This window comes from Quercus lobata, chromosome 12 (genome assembly GCF_001633185.2).
Source record: "Quercus lobata isolate SW786 chromosome 12, ValleyOak3.0 Primary Assembly, whole genome shotgun sequence".
Classification (NCBI taxonomy): domain Eukaryota; kingdom Viridiplantae; phylum Streptophyta; class Magnoliopsida; order Fagales; family Fagaceae; genus Quercus; species Quercus lobata.
The window spans coordinates 32880778-32904449 of NC_044915.1; the positions used below are offsets into that span (position 1 = coordinate 32880778).

A 23672-nucleotide genomic window follows, 5' to 3' on the forward strand; every position below is an offset into this window, starting at 1 on the left:
GCATTAATGAGGGTCTTTTTTTAACCGTTGGATCTACTTAAATTCAATGGTTTAAAAAATGTGTAACTTGAATCCACCTCTCTCTCTCTCTCTCTCTATATATATATATATATATATATATTAAAATGGTAATTGTCATTGTTTAAGTGTTGATATGAAAAGGTCTAATCCACTATTTTTTTTTAAATAAAAAATATGTTTAATATAATTTTAAGAAAGTTTTATAAATTGACTAAGAATTTTAGATATTTGTTGCCTTAATAACACTTAATTAAGAATTGTTAAAATCTTATAATTCAAATGAAACCTCTTGATATTTTTTAAATACCCCTATCCCAAATATGAAGTTACCAAAAAAAAAAAAAAAAACTTATAAATTAATCAATTACAAAGTATATTTCAAAATGACTATTAATTATAAAGAGGATGTCATGTTTTAACGTTATTCTAAAATTAAATCTAGTGTGTGGGTTCTAGTTAGCTCAACTAGTAAAGTCTATGATAGTTGTATAAGAGATCTAGGGTTCAATCTCTATTTACACCAAAAAACTGATTAGTGTCTTGATCTGATGATAAAAAACTATCATTAGAAACGGACGTCATAAGTTGAAACTCTCTCCCCAAAAAAAAATCTAGTGCCTATATGTACACTAATAATATAGTTCAGCATATTGAATAAGATGCAAAATATGAGAAATTAAATTGTTAGCTCTAAAGTTAGGATTCATGTAGCTCAATTAGTTGGTAGTTTTTTTTTTTTTTTTAAATATTTCCAACAAAGATATTCAGAGTTCAAATTTCTAACTTTTGCATTATATATATATATATATATAAATTAAAAAAATAATATAAAAAAAGAAAAAAAAAGAAAGAATGTTAGCTTTATATAGCACATCAATTTTGAAAAGTTTTGATTTTTTTTTATATAGTATAAATTAAAATTAGTGGGTTGTAGTCCTAGCATTCAGATGATTTATTCAATAATAAAGGTTTTAGGCAGTTGGACGCCACTCTATAAATTAGAAAGAATTTTCAACAGCATAATAATGTGAATGTGAAACAAGTATAACTATGCAGCTCGTGAATGAGTCCTTTAAAACTTCCGTAGATCTGCATTCTCTGACTTCTTCTTTTTTTGCTGAATGAGTTCTCTGACTTTACACATTAATGGCTGTGCTCCTATGATTGTATGATATATCACGTGTAAATGAAGCCAGCAGACACCTTTCTTTTCTAGCCACCTGCATCCAAATCCAATGCCTAAGTTTTTCAATTTCAAACGTGTGAACCTTCGTATTCATAAGATACTATTAAAGTCAAGTTTACTGGTCTTATTGGGGTTTGAAATTTGAAGGACTACTGCACACAAAAAGACTAAAAGAGTCACTTTCAGGTTAATGGACTCGCAAACAAATGCTTAGGTAGGCTAGTGGACCATAAATCATACACGAAATCTAACTCCCACTTCTAGATTAATGAAATTTAACATGAGCAAATATAGTGACAGGTTTGAAAGTATATTCTGCAATTTTTATTTCACATCACAAATAAGTATGCCTCTCTTTTATGGGATCCCTTTTTTTTTTTTTTTTTTTTTTATGGTTCTTTTTGGTGATATAATGGAGGTAAATCTCTTTCTAGTTTCCACTCATAAAACTTTTCAAGCTCTGTGAAAAACGAAATTGATTTGAAATCTCTTTTACAAATTGAACTTTTAACAGTATGAAACCTTATAACTTTATAACTATTACTTTTGTCCTTCATTGTGATAGTAAATGCCTTTAGTGTTCCAAAGCACATTTCCTAATATAAAATGCAGGGTAATTAATGTGTCTAGAAGTAAATTACAAATGAACTAATACTCCATTTTTTTTTAGAATCAATGGCATGTATTTCTCGAGATCGAAGTCTACTTTCTGATGAATAGGAAAACTATTTGGCACTCTAGGATTAGGTAGCCCCATTTTTCTATTACTTATATAGAACAATTTAGACAATGTCATGGGGCATGTAGCTTGACTCTTGGATTAGTGTGTTAGCAAGTAAGAAGACTACAATACTTGGTGACTTGGTGTTGTTAGTAACCACAAAACTATGTATGTAAGTATGTTTCCTACCTGTTTATTTCTTAATACTCTAATATATATGTGGGTAAATTACGTTTTAATCCCTTTACTTTAGGAGTGGTTACTAAATTAAACCCTAAGTTTAAGATCATTTTAAATTAAATATATTCTGTATAATTTCGTTAGTTTTAAATTGAACAATTAACTTTTTAAAAATCGTATAACCCAGTCAGACATGAAATGTCCAAGGTTTAAATTGATATGATTTTAATATTATAGAGTTTAATTTGAAACTAATAAAATTATAAGATTTAATTTATAACTTTCTAAAATTTAGGGTTTTAATTCAAAACTTTAAAACCAAAATAGTATGTAACTTGAAATAGCCCTTAATTACAATATAAGGTTTGAAATATTCTTTTTTTTTTTTTCTTTCCTTACATTTTTCTGCGTAATCTTAAGCTTAAAGTTAGCTATGGAGAGGTTTCTAATACCCCTTATGTAGATATCGTGTAGCAAAAACTTTCTCACCAAAACAGATTAAAAAAGAAAAGTTCCAAAAACTTGAACAACATATAATTATTCCGAACATGAATGTCAGTGGCATATTTTAACTATGAAATCCACCATAAATCCTTCAAAATGTGGAACATATGATTTTTTGCTACGAACTCAAATCACAGTCAGAAAATATTATAGTGTATCAGTGTATGATTGATCATAGTGATACGAGAGATATTCACCATAAATCATTCGAATATGTGGACCCTAATAAGACTTTGGCTACGAATTCAAATCACAACAAGACACTCCTACACCAAGTATATGATCTTGGAGAATTATATTATTGTTTCTTTGACCTTTCCTTTGTGAATCGAACAACTTTTCCGTGAAACATTTCCTTGAAATAAAGAACAACTAATATTCTAAAATAATCTTCGTAAACACATGGCTCATAATCTTAGACCTAAAAATTTCAGCAGAAAAGACAAAAACTTATATACGTACAATGAGAGGAAATGAAGGGGGCGAGGGGGGTCAAATCCCCCCCCCCCCGATGCCCCAAAAATTCTCAAGTAATATATTGTATAAGGTCTTATTTGCATACACAAGAACAATCAACTTTTTTAAGTACATATTGTACTTGTACTATGTATTAGTTCACTGTAGGAAAACAATTTCCTACTTCTCCACCACCATTTTGTTGAACAGAATTATGAAAAAAAAAAACTACTCTCACTCACCGGTCATTATAGCACCTCAAAAAAATTGAGGACCACAAAATTTTTCACAACTTTTTATCATAATTGTTGCATGGCAGAGTATGATTGTTAAAAAAAAAATTGTGAGTTTATGTGTTAGTATTTGTTAATCACTCACAGTTTGTCATATCAAAGTTTTGACAAAAATATTGTGAAATAATTTATGGTCTAGAACTACTCATAACACCTTTGTTACATATAGCAATTTTTTCTTTCCTCACTAGCATTTTTCAGTCTTAGACCCAAATATTTTTTACAAACCCAAATTTTAATTGTATATGACAATTACATTTGCATATAATTGTTTATTTATTTATATCAATTAATATTTTTTCAAATTAATTTTACTCTCTTTTGATCTTGACCCCCCTAATCTAAAATCTTGGCTCTGCCACTGAAAGGAACCAATACGAATTCAGCCCTTCTCAAACATCATTTGGCATTTACCTCTACTACAGCCCAATCAATGTGTCTACAACTCTACATTTGCCAAACATTTCGTGGAGTTTTCAAATGGGGATAATAGTTCTTGGGCATGTGATATTCTAACTTCATGGGTTTTGAACATATGGGTAATTAAGATAATCAAACATTAGAATGTAGCAGTCGAGATTTTCTTTTTTATTAATTGCGTCAGACCCTTTGTTTTTTTCCTTTTGCCTGTCGAAAGGTCAAAGCTGCTCTATTCAAACTATTTTAAAAAATTAAATAATTTCTAGATCAAGTTTCTTACTTGCTTACATAACGAATTAAATTAAATGATGGATTTGGTTGGTATGTTAGTGATGAGTTAATTTTCTAGACAATTCTCATCTTCTTCTTTTTTTTAAATAATCTAGACAATTCTCATCTTAATTTTTTCTTTATTAGTTAAAAGAAATAAGAAGAGTAAGTCTTTGTTGAGGGAGACTTGGATCTTCAAGTTGTATGGGGGTATAAGTCTGGGTCAAGTTTAAGGTATTTTCAAGTCTAATGAACAATTGGGTTTTCATTTAACTATTTAAGCTCATTGTTAAATAAACGAGGACAAAATGGGCTTTTGCCCTTTTCGGGCAAATTAATTAGCTTTATATCCCCTTTCCCAAACTAAGTAGGGAAATGCCCCTCTTTTAAAACTCGATTTATGAGAAATCGAGTTAGGTCCTATAGTGGTGTTTTAAGGAGCCTATAGTGACGTTTTTTAACTCGACTTCAATGAAATCGAGTTATAGGTAAAAAAAATTGCCTATAACTCGATTTCATTGAAGTCGAGTTAAAAAACGTCACTATATATCTTAAAAACATTACTATAGGCTCTTTAAAACGCCATTATAGGGTTTTAGAATTTTTTTTTTTTTCTAACTCAATTTATCATAAATTGAATTTTAAAAGAGGGGTATTTCCTTACTTAGTTTAGAAAATGGGGTATAAAGCTAATTAATTTGCCCGAAAATGACAAAAACCCATTTTGTCCCAACGATTATAATATGCACAACTGAATGTGATATTTCAATTTCATTACTAAGGTTGTCCAAATAGGTGTCCTAACCAACCCACTCGATTGACCTGTATCAACCTATCTGGATTGGTCTAAAGCCCTCCTCAAATGGGTCAAGTGTCAGGTTTTTTTACTTGGGAATAACCTGACAATACCAATTTATCTTATGAAAGTCCCATACCTATAGAATCCCCACCCATATTAGTGGAGATCTCTCAAATCTCCAATTAGATTTGGTGGAGATCTCCAACACATATAAAACAAACTAACAAATTTGAAATACATAAACTTGTTAAACTGTCAATAATTAATACCATAGGTTGGGTCAAGTTACAAGGGTTAAAAATTTTGTCAACCCAACCCAAGTCCCAAGCTTCAAAAAATATTATATATAAAACTCAACCGACATATCAACCCACAAAAAATCAATCCATACATTTAATTGAGTTGGGTTCGTCCAGTTGGTAGTTTGAAATTTGAATGCATACCCCCTCGAACTAGCTAACAATTTGTAATTTAAAATCACGACAAATCATTATTTATTGTCCATATGAAACTATACAAAACTTACTTTCAACTAGATAGGGATAAACATCAATTCTCTACAATCTATCAATAAAATAACTGCTAACAGGGGTCAGTAATTGTTAATAAATAATTTAAGGAAAAATTTGACACTAATTTTATAAGAAATATAAAAAAAAAAAATGGTAAATTGCAAATTATATTCCTAAAGTTTTGGGATAATTAGATTTTACATCTTGAAGTTTTAGAATTTGCATTTTACCCCCTGACCTTTAGGGGTGCTTGAATTTTACACCATGACGTTTCAAAATTTGGATTTTACTCTCTATATTTTTGGGATGATAGAATTTTACCCCCTAAAGTTTAGGAGTATTTAGATTTTACACCTTAAAATTTCAGAATTTTGGTGTAAAATCCAATCACTCCCTAACTTTAAAAGGTAAAATCCAAATTCTGAAACGTCAAGGTTTACAATCCAAACACTCCAAACTTCAGGAGGTAAAATCCAAAATTTGAAACTTCAAGATATAAAATCCAAACACCTCCAAACCTTAGAGATAATTTGCAATTTACCCTAAAAAAAACTATCAAAACAATTTTTTTTTTCTTTTCCCTTAAAAAATTTCTTAAAACAATTCATAAACCAATGTCTTAGGGTATCCATTAACATTTCCTTAAAATTAATCATAATTTATTATCCTATCCAAATAACTAATTTGAATTAATCATGATATAGGTGTAGTTATTACTTATTAGCATCAGGTCCACGTCATCCGCCCCGCTCAACTAGACCATGGCACCCTAATACTTACCATCGGTCTGACCACTGGACAGCCCAACTCGGGAAGACAAAGACCAATCAACCTACTTTAGTCATATTCTTAAAGTCACACCAGCAATTACAATCATTATTCTTCATCAAAAATGACAGCAAATATATTTCAAGAAAAAAGTCACACTATATATTGAATTGATTACACTACACTTAACCCCTTATATAAATCATATATATTTTATATCACCTGCATTCTCTCATAACTCATAAGTATAAGCCCATTAAAGGCAATTATAAGCTACCATATATATATATATATATATATATTTTTTTTATTATAAATAATATAGCTACAATTTTTATTATTTTTTTAAGTAAGTGAATTAAGATAATGGCAACACACATGCATATTTTTACAATTTTTTTTCTTGCTAGCTAATTAGGCTTACTACTGGATCATCTTAACTCCAACAAATTTTGTATTTTTTTCACTTGACTTCTAATAAATTATTTACACCAAAATTTTAGTAGGCCTCCCCATGAGATATTATGCTTATATTTTATAAGTATTTATATCTCATTTATTCTCAAAAGAAAAAGAAAAATGTATTAATTATTATCTGATTTGAAATTCCAATTTTGCAAAAGCTGTAAGCTCAAAGCTCAGAAGCCATCCTAAAATAATGAAGCCGATTTCATCATTTCATTTTCAACCATTCCTTTCTTCTTTTATTTATTTAAATTAAAAAACTTGATAGCTAGAATAAATAAAAGACTAAAGTATGTGGGGACACACAAAATTAATTAGGGCTCAGCTCACTGATGAGTTTTTTTTTTTTTTTGGTGCTGTTTGTTATTATTTATAGGTACCAACCAGTCAACCGACTCAGCGACGGCGGCAATCTGGTCTCATTGGAGTTTTGTGAGATTCTGCTCACGTGTCTCAATGTTAGATATGGTCCATACTCTATTAGTTCATAAACATTTTGGGAAAAATTTCCAATGCACTATAAATTTGGGTGTCGACACTCCACAACACAAATAATGGTAGTGCTTTTCGTTTTCTTCTTTGCTTTTGGAGCCTACACTTTGTGTGAAAGTGAGAGTCTTTAAGTCTTGCATTGCATGCATGAAAAAGGACCGTTCTTGTTGAGCTAACTTCTTTGAACAAATTTTCATTGTTTGTCTTTTACAATTAGTGGGCACAAAAGTTTTCTTAATTATATTTATTTTTATTTATGATTAATATTAATAAAAAAAAAATTGATAAAGTTTACAACCTATAGCTTCCGTTTCTGATTATTATGCTTTTGACACTAATTGATTTATGTTTTTTATCATTAGACCACAATATCAATCAGTTTTTTGTGTAAGCGGTGATTGAACCTCAAATTTCTTTTTCAACTGGTAAATTTTATAATGGTTGAACTAACTAAAACTCACTTAGTAAAAGTTGTGACAATATAAAAATAATGTTTCTCCAATTAATAACAATATTCTATCTCAACATGTATGAATAAGTGATACTTTTTAAATCTGTAGATAAGTACAAATGAGTAAAATAACCCCCAAATAAAGCCAAGCCAAGCCAAATGGGCATTTATTAGATTTGGATATCTCAAATCTGGCATGCATATTGTGCTTGGCTGTCCCTAACATATAAAATGGATGTAAGTTTAGTTCTACCCAATATTAGTTGTCTAATTAATCTTAAATCATATAATCTTTCTGTTTAGAGTCTTGTAACTTAATTAGTATTTTCTAGGATTTTTAATAGAGACATATCTATGGTTCAAATCATACTTTGATTTATATATTCAAGAGGTATCCCCCCCCCCCTCCCCCTTTAAGCTTTCTACATTTAGTTAAGAGTTCAAAAAAAAAAAATTGTCCACAATTCTTTCATTCTTTGCTAATCAACATGACTTGTAATTTCTTTGGCAGCTTAGCTGATCTAGCTAATATAGTTGCATATATATGTTTGGTTCCTAACTTCTTCTTCTTTTTTTAAAGGTTTTACTTTAGTTTTTTAAATTTGGATAATTTTCTTTTAGTTTTCAAAAAAATTGTAAACATACCGTACGTATTAATCTTTAGGTAGTCTTATTGTTATAATTCTTGTTTAAGTGGAGAAATTCAATAAAATCATATAGTGTTTCGTTATAACGACAAGATTATAGAAAGACTACACATTTAAAAGTTTATTTGGATTAAAAGAAAAGGTACAAATTTAAGAGAGTAAAATATAGAACCTAACCCAAAATTTAAAGAAACAATGGTAGGATTACTTTCACCAAAAATTAATTAAATTTAAAGAAGCCAGTTCGTATCATGTAATGTCTACCCTTATAAAGCATTGCTCACTTGGGAATATGTAATACAATATGTCTTCATCATTGTTGTCCCCCACGATGTCTTCTGTGTTCTATTCAAGATGACCATTCTATATATAGTAGTAGACTAAAAGCTCTCTGTAGCATGGTATTGAGTGTCCGACTGTCCGTAGTATAGACAATGAGATAAACAAAAGGGTCTGAATGAGATGTATGGTCACAATAACAAAGTGAAGATCAAGATTCAAGAGGATCTGGAAGATTCTGAACAATGGTGGGCTGAAAATCAATGCATTGCAAAACAATGTCATGGGTAAACAAATGCAGATAATTTAATATATTTGATTCTGAAATAATGATTTGCATTTCTAGCCATGAATAATGAGTATGTGGCATTTAATAATGCATAATATTTATATATGAACTCAGTTTCTAGCAGGAATTGTCAGTCACATGCAATTGCACACATTTCATCCGTTGGATAATTTGTAGGACTTCGAACAAGTTCCCATGCTATAGATTTCTGTTTCAAGGCATTTGCAAATGAATTCTATAACTAGCTAGGTCAACATCAACCTCTAAAATTTTAAATGCTGAGAAAACAGGAAATGTGAATCTTCAAAGAGGGATGGGACCCCTTACCCTTGACAGTATTAGATTGCAAAAACAGAAATTATTTGACACATATATATCTTGATGGAAATGTCACACACAATTGATTGAGTGATTATGAAATAGTTTTTTTTTTTTTTTTGTCATGAATTAAGATAAATGCTGTGCTCATTGACCTTGTGAGGCCGGCCCTAGGCTTAGGACGGTCATCGCCTAGGGCCCTGGCCTACTTGAGAAAGTCCTCAAAATTTTGAGGAAAAAATTGATAAAGAAATGTGAATCTTCAAAGAGGGATGGGACCCCTTACCCTTGACAGTATTAGATTGCAAAAACAGAAATTATTTGACACATATGTATCTTGATGGAAATGTCACACACAATTGATTGAGTGATTGTGAAATAATTGTTTTTTGTCATGAATTAAGATAAATGCTGTGTTCATTAACCTTGTGAGGCCGGCCCTAGGCGAAGAGACCCCTTACCCTTGACAGTATTAGATTGCAAAAACAGAAATTATTTGACACATATGTATCTTGATGGAAATGTCACACACAATTGATTGAGTGATTGTGAAATAATTGTTTTTTGTCATGAATTAAGATAAATGCTGTGTTCATTAACCTTGTGAGGCCGGCCCTAGGCTTAGGACGGTCTTCGCCTAGGGCCCCTACTTGAGAAAGTCCTCTAAATTATGAGGAAAAAATTGATAAATTTTTTTTTTTGAAGATAATTACATTTTTTTTTTTTCACTTTTAAGAAGTCTCAAAGAATTGAGTAATACTAAAGATATTACAACTTTAAGCACATGAGTGTTACAAATATATGTGTCACTAATCGCAAGAAATAATTCATATAGGAAAATGCTAAAAATACTATAAATTTCACTTCAAAACTTTTAAAAATTGATGTGACAATTAATATGATTTGTAGACGTCAATAATCTATTAAATGCATTTTTGAATTACTTTTTGTGATTAGTGATACATTTTTGTAAGTCTCATGTTATAAAATTTATAATATCTGTAATATCATTTATTCAAATACTTGTTTATTATCTTCTTGAAATGTCACTAATCACATTAATTGCTACATCGTTTATAAGTTTTTTTGTAGTAGAATTTGTTGTAACTTTAGCATTTTTTCCCAAAAAAAAAATATATTACAAAATAAAAAGAATGGAATTTTTTTATAAAAAAATTATTATATTAAACACTAGTCAAATATTATTTAAATGATAAAAAAAATAAAAAAAATAAAACTTATTTAAATATATCGTCTTAGGACTTCAAATTTGTCCACGTGCTTGTGACTTTGTGAGTTTGTCCCCTTCTATTTAAATGCAATGCAACATGACAACATGAGGGGGTTCTGTGCTCGTTGTCAACAAAGACAACACTGAATTCAGTCTATCCCTTCCACTTTCCTTGACATGCAGGCTATCATGTACAGGATAACGTTGAAATGTCACTAATCACATTAATTGTTATATCATTTATAAGTTTTTTTTAGTAGAATTTATTGTAACTTTAGCATTCCCCCCCCCCCCAAAAATCTTATTACAAAATAAAGAATAAAATTTTTTTATTAAAAAAATTATTATATTAAACACTAGTCAAATATTATTTAAATAATAATAAAAATAAACTCATTTACATATATCGTCTTAAGACTTTGAAATTTGTCCACGGCCTGCTTGTGACTTTGTGAGTTTGTCCCCTTCTATTTAAATGCAATGCAACATGACAACATGAGGGGGTTCTGTGCTCGTTGTCAACTAAGACAACATTGAATTCAGTCTATCTCTTCCACTTTCCTTGACATGCAGGATATCACGTACAGGGCCTAGGAGAGACCCCATAAGCAAATTGACCAAACCTCAATTATATAGATGCAGATCTGGCCAAGTAAAAAAAAATTACACTAATGTAAGATCTAAAAATACAAAAACTCAAAAGGGAATAATGTCAGTAACAAAGCAAAGCATGCATGTATTGTTTTGAACAATAAATCTATTTCATGGTGTATATATTCGGGTCATGTATTCTTTTTTAAATTATCCACACCAATGCATGCATCATCCTATCTGATTTATTTGAAAATAAAATATGTATTGCTGAATCACTGCCGTTGAAAATTACATAAACAATAGTTGTGAGTTTCCCTAGTGTTGAAACTTACTAAAATAGAAAGTTGTCGACATTAACATAATATTCTTGTTGTTTCCTTTATGAATAATGTTCTTTTCAACGGTACTTATAATCAATGTTATTTAAAATGCAAGTTGCATTAAAAGTTTTATTATAAAAATTCTATTCATTTTTTGCACACTACGAAAAGTTAATGGCATATATATAATATATTATAAAGTTTTTTTTTTTTTTTTGAGAAACAAATATATTATAAAGATGGTATTTCATATCTGCATGGTTGACCCACGAAAATAAGTTTTCTCATTTTCACATGTCCCAAAAAAATTGACATAAGATTTTTTTTTTTTTTTTTTTTTTTTTTTTTTTTCAGTTTGGAGGACTCTATGCCTCAAAGTTCATCATGGTTCAAACTTAATTGAAATATGTACTTTTTACCGAGGATAAATAAAAATAAATAAATAAAGGCTAACACCCTATGCCCCATGTCACCTGTGTGTGTCCACCAATTTTAAATGATGTCACTATCATCATCTCTTTCTGGTACGTAATAACTTGCTCTCAGTTTCATTCAACAATAAGAGGTAAAGAAACGAAATGTACGTACATGGGAAATAAATGAGAGTCTCTCAAACAAGCAAGAACAATATAATGCCCGAAATATTCTGTTTCTTTTTTTTCCCAAAACATGTGTTGTAGTTTTATCAAGAATTGAGGTGTTTGATTCAGACCCTAGTTTTTAATTTTTTTTTTTTTTTATTTTGAAACTCATTAGGTTATACCAAATTAACCAACGTGACTTCATTATTTTTACAGGAAGGTCTGACATATATGCAATTCAATCAAAGTTTTGTCTATTCTGAATTCTGATTTGTGACCCCAACACTGCCACACATGCAATACCTATAAAAACAAAAACCTCCCGGCAATGGTAATTAATGGGGTCATTTTCCCGTACGCAAAATGCCAATTTGATTTTCACAGACTTTCTGGCTAGAGATTGTATACAATTGGGGGTCCATCATAGAATTATTATCACTATAGTATAGTTTATAGAGTAACCTAGCTAGCTTGAGAATAAATTAATTGCAGCAGGAATATTGATTGTGTGTTACATGGCTTACACGGGATCTCAAATGAACATGTTATGCTTCCTTCCCTCCAAAGTAATTATTTTCTTACTGGTTCAAAGTCCAAACCCACTGATTTTGGAGGATTATTCACTGCCACTACAGCATAGAGCAGTAAATTCCTTCATGTTCTACTCAGGATTTGAAATGATCGAACTCATTTCACCAAAGAACCTTTCTTTCATTACAGCACTCTAGCAGCTAGCAACAAGCAAAAAATTTAATTTTTAATGACTTCAATTTCTGTTTAGATACACCCAAATGTGAAAACACTCACTGCGCCCCATTCATACTAATGACCTATTGGGTCTTGCCTATTGCATGCATTTGCAGCAAAATAAAGAAAGACCTATTGGGTCTTAGCTTTCTAATGAAGGGGCAGTTGATCCTTCTCCTTGGATTCTTTTTTCACATATTGCATGCACAGGGCAGCCAAACTTTAAAAATTAAAAAATAAATAAATAAATAATAATAATAATAATAAAAACACACACACTTAAAATCTTCAATTGTAATTAACTTACCGCTAGGTCCCAGTTAACATGGGTGGATTGGATTTGGTGGGTTTTTAAATAGGTGTGTGTTTCCATTTTTTTCTTGATAGGTAGGTGTGTGTTTCCTTATTGTAAATTGATAGATGATAGTGAATGTTATCACTTAATCAATATTATAACACTAAAATATAATATATAAAAAATCACTTATTTTTTGCTGCCAAATCAATGATCAGCACTATGACATCGACATTAATTATCAAATCTGGTAAATTTATTTCGGTATCAATCTCATCCTAGCATCACTGATAATTATTACATGCCCTTTGGCTTTATCAAAGGATAGGTAATTGTTGTGACTTGTAAGGTGTATTGTATACATGATACATCATGCTGAAAATGAATGAAAAGACTCCAAGGGGCCTTCCTCTTGTGCCTCTTAGTAAGCTGCACTCACTCAATAAATAAAGATTTTGCCAAGGAAATAAGCCGTTCATTTAGGCCATTGTTTGATGACTATTTTTGTTAGATAATCTTCATGAATATATCCTATACAAAGATTCATCAAAAAATATCCTAGACAAATTAAGAAGAAAAAAAAAATCATTTTTTTACATGCTCTTATGCAAGTGTGAACTTTTTCAATTACATTACATGCATCTTGGTAAAGGAGTGAAGCTAGATTTTTTTAGTACTATTGCACCCATTCAGCAGATTTTGTGTTCAGAATATTGAATTTTAAGAACCATGTAAAATAATGAGTAAGAGAAAATATCCACATATACCAAAGATATATAATAGTATTCCTATTTCCTAAACACTATAAGTTCATCATAAATGGAGAAGGCTATAGATGCTCATTAACCACCTAGCTGGCTCACAATTTCAAAGAAAAGACTAGACAAGACTAACTTCCAAAATGAAATTATTGACCTGTGTTTAGCTTTGAGCTCATTGTAAGCATATGGGGGCACTTTAATTTGTTAGATTAAAACTTCATATAATTTTTTTTTTCTCAAAAATAAAACCATACACTAAATTTCAACCTTCAATTGTCTTCGTAGCAGCATTTCCTATGCTATATTTTATAATTGAGTGTGCATTGATTAAATAGAGCATGCAGGAGACCAACACCAACTATATACAGACTATAGACTCTAGAGTCATTGAATTGTTCATGGTATAATTATTGGTTTGATTAGGTATGCACTTTATTAGGGTCACGACAAGGCATTTAACTAGCACATTAATCAATTGAAAATAGTCAGCAGTGCAATTTGTTTGTTAAATAATACTATTCTCTAACAAAAGTTTGCTTTATTTATTTGACTATTAGTTTATATATGGAGATGAACAGAATGCACATCACATTACATTTAACTAGAGTTAAAACACATGTGTTGATTCCAACGAGGCCAACTGACCCAACTAAAAACTTATTTATAACTCTTTCAGTTTTTCTTCCTTGTTTTTGGGTTATGCTAATTAATATCAGGTTGACATATACAATATGGAATTAAGATTCAATGGAAGCTGCCTAACTTTGAAAAAAATATAGTAAATTGAAATGACCATTTGAATGGGACATTGTGAAATATAAGAATAATCAACAATGCATGCATGTATCACTATTTTTCTCATTTAATTTCAACTAAAGATTATTCTGGAAATTTATAGACACTTGTTATTATCCAACCATGAGCTTTCAATCAATTTAGATCCTCTTATAATATCCTTAATTTCTTTGTTTTTCCCTAGTCGTATTTTGTGATTATTGTACGTGGGACTGTAATGAAAACTAGCAGGCTTTGAATGTGACTTGACTTCAACTACTCACTAAGCATGTGTTTGAATTAAACGGCCAAAAAAAACTAGTACAAACACGTCGAGTACAGGTTTTCTATGCTATGCGTTTGGGTTGCACTTAAAAATTAAAATTATTTTATTATTTAATTTTTTTTGTTTTTATTCATGATTTTATTGTACTTTTTTATACTATTTATGGACCACATTATACTATTTTAACTAATTTTTACTTTTATTCATGTACCACATGTACAGAGCTCTCTATTAAAGCTTCGGTTGCATGGATTTTGCGAACTCCACGTGGCACGAGAATGGTTGTTAATGAACCTAACCAAAGCTGAATTCCTTTCTCTTTCTGTTTTTTGGGCTTCTTTGTTCTTTTGTATTGGGCTAAAAGTTACATATCGTTGATATTGAAAAGACTCAAAATAATTTGGGCTTCTTTCTTCTATTTTTATTTATATTACTAGGAAAAATATCGCTAGGTTCCCCTTAAAAAAGTATTAATGTTATAATCTTGTAAAAAAAAAGCATATATTTGTATATAGATAATACCTAGACAAATTTAGTTATAATTCTTCCAAAAAATAAAAGTCAACGAATGATACACATATGTATATAATAAGTTATAAAAGTAGCATAAATGCTTTTTGCGTAAAATATAATAAAGGGATAAAACCATTTTTCGTCCCTACATTTTTACACGATTCTCATTTTGGTCTCTACCTTTTTTTTTCACCGCTTTTAGTCCCTATCTTGAAAAATGCGTTTCGTTTTAGTCTCTGACATTACATCAAAGACAAAAATTACATAGCTGACAAACGGAAAAAATTAAAAATATTAAAATAATGCACCCTGTGTCCACGTGGCTTTCCACATCAACCTCTAAATTTAAAAAAAAAAAATTAATTTATTAATTTTAACTAAATAAAAAAATTAAAAACAAAAATAAAAACCAAAACCAGTAAGAACAACAAATTTCAAACCCAACAAGAACAAGATCAACAAAACACAAACCCAGCAAATTTAGTGTAAGTTTGGATCCACGTCTGAGTTTTACTTTTGCGTTTTGCATTTTGCTTTTTTTTTTTTTTCTTTTCTACACGCGTTTCAGGGGACAAGCGCAACAGTAGAGTACTGTTCAGTACTGTTTGGCCCTTTTTTTTTTACTTTTCTGTCAATCAGTGGGTCCGTGCACTGTTCATGGACCCACAAATTTCATTTTTTATCAATTTTTTCATTAAAAATGGGTCCCATATCACTATTCACACATTTAAAAATTATTTTGCTACAGTGTTTTTAGTTTTCAGTTTCAGCAAAATAAGTTCTATCCAAACACACCCTTAAAACCCAAAAAATTAAATTCAAACCCATATTCCAAAAATCTGGATTTGATTTTTGTGTTTGATGTTTTGTGTAAATTTTAACTAAATGAAAAAAAAAGGAAAAAACTAAAACAAAAATAAAAACCCAGAAAAGTAAGAAAATTCAAAACCCTAGAAAATTCAAAACCCAGAAGGAGAAGGAGAACAAGAACAAACCCAAAAAATTCATACCACTGTCAGATCGAACGACCGGAAAGAGTAAAGGAAGAGCCAAGCGGCGAGGAGGGAGAGGAGGATTATGAGGGTGAAAGGGTGGGAGAGGAGTGAGACCACGACTACGAGCGCGAGTGGAGTCAGGTAGTTCACACGGAAGTAGGAGAAGTTCTTGTGTACTCACGATGTGGCTTTGGTAAGTGACTTCGGACTTGAAAAGGCGGTGCGGTCCACGAGCTCGATCCAAGGCTGGTGGTTCGAGAGCGCCTGGCGCGTGTAGCCAAGGAGGCGCGTGAGGAAGGTTCTGACTTTGAGGTACGGCGATGGCGATGATGATGATGATGTTGTCGTAGTGGACGGTTGCGATTCGCCGGTTGATTGTGGATTTGAGATTGGAAGTACGGCTAGAGAGGCCATTGATAATAGAGGAAATTAAGTAATAACTACTTTTACGTGGTGGTAATAAAAGCTTTTCTTTCACTCTTAAGAGGCTCGAACTTGGCTGAGCCAACGAGGAAGAGAAAGAATTAAAGTGCGGTATGATTTTCGGAATGTGGGTTTGAATTTAATTTTTAGGGTTTTAAATTTGCTGGATTTGTGTTTTGTTGATCTTGTTCTTGCTGGGTTTTAAATTTGCTGGGTTTGAAATTTGTTGTTCTTGCGGTTTGGTTTTTATTTCTATTTTTAATTTTTTTTATTTAGTTAAAATTAATAAATTAATTTTTTTAATTTAGAGGCTGACGTGGAAAGCCACGTGGACACAGGGTGCATTATTTTAATATTTTTTATTTTTTCCGTTTGCCAGCTGTGCAATTTCCGTCTCTAATGTAACATCAGGGACTAAAACGAGACGTGTTTTTCAGGATATAGACTAAAAGCGGTGAAAAAAAAAATTAGGGACCAAAGTGAGAATCGTGTGAAAATGTAGAGACGAAAAAGGGTTTTATCTCTATAATAAATGACTCTCTAACCTTGATTTCATTCTTATTATGTCATGTAGTTTTCAATTGTTTAGTTTGATAATATGTTTATGATCAATTTAATTTTATCTTAATTTTGTTCCAATATACTATTAGTAAACTTGAAAAGAAAGTATTTCATATAATATTCATGTAGCTTATAAATTATTGAATATATGAAATGTTATTTGAAAAAATATATATATATCCATTTTATAATATTTGTTTACATCTAAAAAAAAATCAAAATATAGTGTATATAAATGATATATAATGACCTATATATAAAAATTTATTAAGTGTGTAGTTTTGAGATATTTATTCTTGTAAAATATAGAACAATTAGATTCAATTTGTAATGTGGATTTACCCTAAAATATAATTAGATTCGATATATATATATATAGGTTAACAGTGTGCCTAAACTGAGGACCACAACATCTGAATTTTCCTCAAATTTCATTTTTATGGAAATGTGGATTTCCAATTAAAAAGGTGATTTGGGAGTCCGGAAACTTATATTATTCCAAAGTGACAATTACACCCTAATTTTTTTTTGGGGTAAATATTACACCCTAATCTAACACCCTTGCTTCTTACATATGAAAGTTGAGTTATGCCTCCACATTTGTCTATACGGGTCATTTCTGACCGCTTTTTTTTTTTTTTTTTTTTTTTTTTTTAGGATGGAATTCTGGCGGTTTATTAGATCAAGTTACCAACACCCCTTATGGTTCAAGGAGTCCTATTCACACTCTCTGAGTTTTGATTATTCAAATCACTTTCTGAGGTATCTAATTGTTTTGATCAACTACCTCCATCCACTTCACATTAAATTCATAGACAAAATTAATCACAAGCTAATAATTAGATACTACACAACATGATTTAGGAAACATCAATATGAGTTTATGGGTGTCAGGTGTAATTAGAAAAATACGCCCTCCTAAGGTAAATGAAAATTTGGAATGAGCCGATTCAAATATTGACCAAAATAGGCAGAAGTTAACAAAGCGTTCAAAATCCTAAACTAATCAGCCAAAAGGTGAAAATCTCCTGGTTGGTTTTGCAATGACTGGGCAGCTTGTTAAGCATATCAGAACTCAAAATGTTCAAAGAAAATTGTTTCTGTATTATCATAAAATCAATTTCTAATTCCCAAACAAAATAACCATACATTTATAGAGAGGAGGTAAAGGATCATGATTATGAAATTGATGTAAAGACTGATCCAAGCAGCTAAAACTTCATGGAAGACGGAGGAGCTTGTTCACAGCAGAGTCTAAAGCATCTACATTTCTCCTCAGGAGTTTTCTTCACAGGCATTAAGGTCTCAAAGAGAATACAAACATGTGAAAAATTTAAATACAGCACAAAAGGGTCCTAAATGTGATCAATTCAAAATATTTGCTGTCTAAGTAAAAGAATTGCCATGAAGCTTAGATAAATCACTATTTGATTTCTTCCCTGTTAGGAAGGAAAAAGTGGGGGAGTTGGGGGGATGCTTCATAAGCACCACCAAGGGGTAGGGTAGGAGCCTAATGTGTGTAATATAAACGGTAATTAAATGAATGTAAAGGATACAGCTGTGTAGCTAGACTGTCTACGCCCTTCATCTCCTCATTTAATCTGTTACAAAAGGAAAAGAAAAAAAAAATCCAAATCAGCTTAGAAAGGCCATATTTACCATGAAAGATTAAAAGCATTGATCTAAAATATTTCGTTCCTGTTGCACATTGGTATTGAGATACAAGAGGAGGCAATCCCATTATCAGCATGCAAGTCAGTACATGTACTCCAAAAGGTAAAAACTTCTTCGAGACAGTTGTGCCTGGCTAGTTATCAAAAGGGAGTGTTGCCACGCCATTAATACAAACAAAATTTTCCAAAACTTTATTCTGATAAGTGAAATTTTCCAAAAATTATAGCGCATTATAGTGTATTCCGAAATTGTTAAAATCTTCATGAGAGCAAGATCCTAACAGCCATACATTGAAAATTTGAGGAGCAATGAAGGCTAAGATTGACCGATCCAGGGAATATTGAGGGTAGTGGAATTATGTGAAGTTATGATTTAAGTAAAAATGAAAATTAAAGTTTCTTACTTTAAAACAGTTGCTGCCACAAAGCCTGGCTAATTATCAAAAGGGAGTGTTGCCACACCATTAATACAAACAAAATTTTCCAAAACTTTTTTCTGATAAGTGAAATTTTCCAAAAATTATAGTGCATTAGATAGTGTATTCCGAAATTGTTAAAATCTTCATGAGAGCAAGATCCTGATAACAGCCATACATTGAAAATTTGAGGGGCAATGAGGGCTAAGATTGACCAATTCAGGGAATATTGAGGGTAGTGAAATTATGTGAAGTTACGATTTAAGTAAAAATGAAAATTAAAGTTTCTTACTTTAAAACAGTTGCTACCACAAAGGCCAAATTTCAAGTTCTAAGGCCGACATGAAACGTCCATATCCTCCAAGTATATCCTACCACCAGCTACAGCCAATAATTTTACAAACTTAGCAGTATTGACAACTCTTATACTTTTTTTAGATGTATTTATAATAAATAATAGTAAATAGGAATAAAAATAAAAACTGTTGCTTAATGGTATCCAAGATACATCTTGTTAAACTGAAAAAGTAGCTGCAATTAACTTTTAGAGCACTTTTAGTTCCACTTCCCATATCAAGAACTTTCCCAGCTCATTAAAACAATAACTAAGTCATCATTCTGCGAAAACATAGACAATAAGAAGGAACAACCTAAGAGACATCCCCACATCAGGTTCATGGATGGGCATAAACCATAAAATACTTCTTTACATTATATGCATAAGCCTGCTGAATGGTTATATCGAAGCCATTTCCAATACTTTTTAAACCAAAAGTAGATTAGTTGGGCATTAAATAATACCTGAGACACGAATTTATATACCGATTCCCCTTTGTTGATGCATCAAGAACTGCACAGTAAAAGGATAGAGTCAAAAAAATACAGATTATCAAATCAGGAGGTCTACACAATAAGTAAATGATTTTTCATGTAACATATCAGGGACAAAATCAAACCATATCAGGAAAGATAGCATTGCATGCATTACATAATCTCTTACCAGATTCTTGAAGGCGACCCGCCGCATCACTGAAACATTGCATATGATCAACTGAGCTACTAGTAACCTACAACATCCACATTGTTCGATCAGATAAAGAACCTAAGAGAAAAGTAACCATGGGCACTTTTAACAAAAAAAAAAATGTATTGGTTCATGCATTTGGATTGCTGAGAAACACTAATAACATGAAATTATTTAGTAATCTATTGGGCACCAGAAATGTAGAAGAAAAAAAAAAAAAAAAAGACCTTTTACTCAGCTGAGCCTAAAGTTACCTATTTGGTTTATTAACTCCAATTTTCTTCCCAAACCTTCGATTTTCTCAACAAACAAACAGTAAACTAAAGAACAAAACTTTTAATCCAAATTCAAACAGAACTCCAATGGAAAACTACTAAAATTGGCCAATTGTCGCTTCCAAAACAGAGCCAGAATCTAAAATTTAATTCATTTTCCTCTCTTTTCTCACGTTTTCTCGGCAACTAAACAGAAAGTTGATTTTACACTATTTTTCCCACACTTTCTCGGCATCCAAACAGAAAAGGAAAAAAGTGGAGGTACCTCAGATAGAGCTAAACGAAGAGAAGCGAAGAGAGAACCGTAGCTCTCTGCGATGGCCGAAGAGTCTCTCTCCACCACCTCTAGGGCTCTCAAGATATCGGTCTGGCTCAGAGAGGGTTTTGATTCGGTGCGGTCATCCTCAGTAGGATCCGACGCCGTGCTTTGATCAGGACACGTGGACGGTGGTTCGATCGGTGGTGGTGGTGGTGGTGGTTCGAGCTCCATTTTTGTTTTCCCAACGGATTGAAAGGGAACTATCCATTACTTTGGGCCTTAACTTTATAGTCACACTTTGGGCTAAAGCCCGTGTCATGTGTTGAGATCTAAATATTCATTTAAAATAGTCACTTTTTTTTTTTTTCACTTTTTTTGATAATCAGATAATTGGGATAGGAATTTGAATCAATTAATTGAGTTATAAGATTTTTAATAATCACGTGATTATTAAACAAACCATGTTATCAAAAATTTTGTAATTCAATTATTGCCTAATGTGTTTTTAATGAAAACATTCAAAATTCAAATAATATCTAATTATCAATTAATTAAAATACATACTTGTGTTTGATAATTTTTAACTTATTTGGCTTAGTGAAATTATGTGCAATAAAAATACTTTAAAAGTTAAATATAACCGTTTTGTTTTTTTTTTTTTTTTTTTTTTTTTTTTTTTTTTTTTTTTTTTTTTTTTTTTTTTTTAAACATATTTTACATAACCAAATAAACTGAAACGTGAGTCATATCACATTGTGTGACTCATGCATACTTATCGTTGTGCCAACTCCTAATTGGATCCCACGGGCTTATTTCTTAGTGGACATAGACTATTTAGGTAAGATATTATCATGTCTATTCTAAATACCCAATTAGCAAAAGAAAAAAAAAAGAAAAAAAAAAATATATATATATATATATATATATAACATTATTCATATGATCTTCTTTTAATAATTTGATAGTACAACAATAGAAAAGAGAGAGAGATTTGAACCATGGTTTTCTTTTTTTTTTTTTTTTTTTTTTTTTTTTTTTTTTTTTTTTTTTGAGGAAAATGGTTTTCTTAATATAGTAATGAGCCAATAAAAATTCCTCATATCATACCATAATTGATGAAGTATAAAGTGGAATATTCAACATAGGTTAAAGGATTTCTATTCATTTTGAACCTTCTTTTAAAATTATTTCTTCTCTTCTTTTTTTTCTTTTTTTTATGAGAATTTCTTCTCTTTATTGGTGGAGATTTCAGTTGGAATTGGAATTCATGATCAACACTTTTTCGAATTCGAATAGAAGCAAAACAATTTTATTACATATCTAAAACATTAAACGGAATTTGCATTGTATTTATTCTTTGTATGACATACCATATTCCCGTAGAGGTGTCAAATAATAACCAATTTATGATGACTTTATTTTGCTAGAAGACCCAATTAATTTCCCTATAAGACTATTAAGTGCAAATGAAAATCTTCAGTATCTAGTATTGAGCCCTACTATGCTTTTCAAATTTCAACAGCACAATGCAAAATCTGCTACCAACATTATAACTTTTTTTTTTTTATTTAGAAGAATTATAAATGAGACATCATAATTTGTGGAAAAAATGGAATCCATCATATTAACAGTCACTAATAAAATCGGGGCATGTTATGCTATTGGTATGGATTATAGTTAAAAAGCCATTGCAGAAGTAGACTAGTAGTACTGGAACAGGCTATTGCATTGTTGCTAGCTACCAAAGTGGCTTACGATTAATTATTTCTTGTTACAGATTTATTATACAAATTAAATGAGGGTTTAAAACTAGAATATGTTGTGGCCCTTTGGTCAAGGTAAAAAAGGAGAAAGAAAACAGAAAAAGAAAAAGAGATATCAATTCAAATTCTGATTCTTCCCAATTCCAAAAAAAATTTCTTGGAGCCCAAGCAATCTAGAAAAGATGAAAAAAAGTCTGTATTTAAGGAAAGCTCGTTTTGTCATTCCTGCTTGAGTTTGCATACGCCTTCAGCCTTATTAGCAACTTTCTATTCCTTTCATATTTCTTCTCTTATAGCACACTTTCTAGTTTTTATCCCAACAAAACTAACACCCATATTTCAATTCCTTAACACTACCGCTATTAGCAAATTTTCAAAAAGATGTCTACTGAATTACCCTTCAATCAAAAAGGCCACACATGGGATCAAGTTAGCCCAATACTCAGCCATGACTTACCGCCCTCAGGAGAGTTCTACAATATTCCACTTTACGCTCTAAACTCACAGGGACAAGAAGTGGTTTCATCACTAATGGTGCAGCCTGTCATGGAACCAACATTGCACGATTATTATGATGATATTGTAAGGGAAGAAGATGATGATTATGAAGCTTTGAGGGCGAGGCATATGAGTGAAGAATCAATTCAAGGATTGGAGGAGGTGAGAGTTGAAGGGTTGTATTTGAAGGAGGCGTGTCCAGTGTGTTTGGAAGGGCTTTCAATGGGGTTGGAGGCAATGCGCATGCCATGCTTGCATGTCTACCATGAAGGTTGTATTGTGGAGTGGCTTAGAAAGTGTAACCTGTGTCCATTGTGCCGGTATGAGATGCCGACCTAATTTGTTTGGATATTTGTTTTTAATATTATACATAGATTTGCTAAGCAATATTCTACATTGTTACTTGTTCTCAATACGGTTTTTCTAACAGTTTTTTTTCTCAGCAATAGTTTCCTGTATACCTTCCCCTCTTCTTTCCTTTTTTAAGATCTGATTTTGATTTGCTACAGGTAAAGCAGTAAAGCAATTTGTGGAATTGAAAGTGAGTAAGGTCCATTTTAAAAATGAGTGTTTTTAAAACATGCGTTTTGAAAACATCATTTTAAAAACCAC

At 31.1% G+C, this 23672-nt stretch overlaps 2 protein-coding genes across 3 annotated transcripts; one reads left to right on the forward strand and one right to left on the reverse strand.

The window, feature by feature from the left end:
* Positions 1 to 18083: 18083 nt before the first annotated feature.
* On the reverse strand, positions 18084 to 21071 carry LOC115970759 (BLOC-1-related complex subunit 6). 2 transcript variants are annotated; one of them, XR_004087139.1, is made up of 6 exons: positions 20806 to 21068; positions 20242 to 20308; positions 20043 to 20091; positions 19534 to 19622; positions 18709 to 18753; positions 18414 to 18438 (listed from the first exon to the last, which is right to left on the reverse strand). XR_004087139.1 is itself a non-coding variant. In XM_031090363.1 (5 exons), exons 1-5 carry the CDS (start codon positions 21028 to 21030, stop codon positions 18372 to 18374), a joined length of 453 nt encoding a protein of 150 aa, XP_030946223.1. In that variant the 5' UTR covers positions 21031 to 21071; the 3' UTR covers positions 18084 to 18371. The 2 variants fall into 2 exon arrangements, 1 of the variants encoding a protein (XP_030946223.1); XM_031090363.1 differs by lacking the exon at positions 19534 to 19622 and having other exon boundaries at positions 18084 to 18438; positions 20806 to 21071.
* A 1872-nt stretch (positions 21072 to 22943) lies between these two features.
* LOC115970551 (E3 ubiquitin-protein ligase SGR9, amyloplastic-like) lies at positions 22944 to 23399 on the forward strand. Its single transcript, XM_031090169.1, has one exon. It carries the CDS (start codon positions 22944 to 22946, stop codon positions 23397 to 23399), a length of 456 nt encoding a protein of 151 aa, XP_030946029.1.
* Positions 23400 to 23672: the final 273 nt, after the last annotated feature.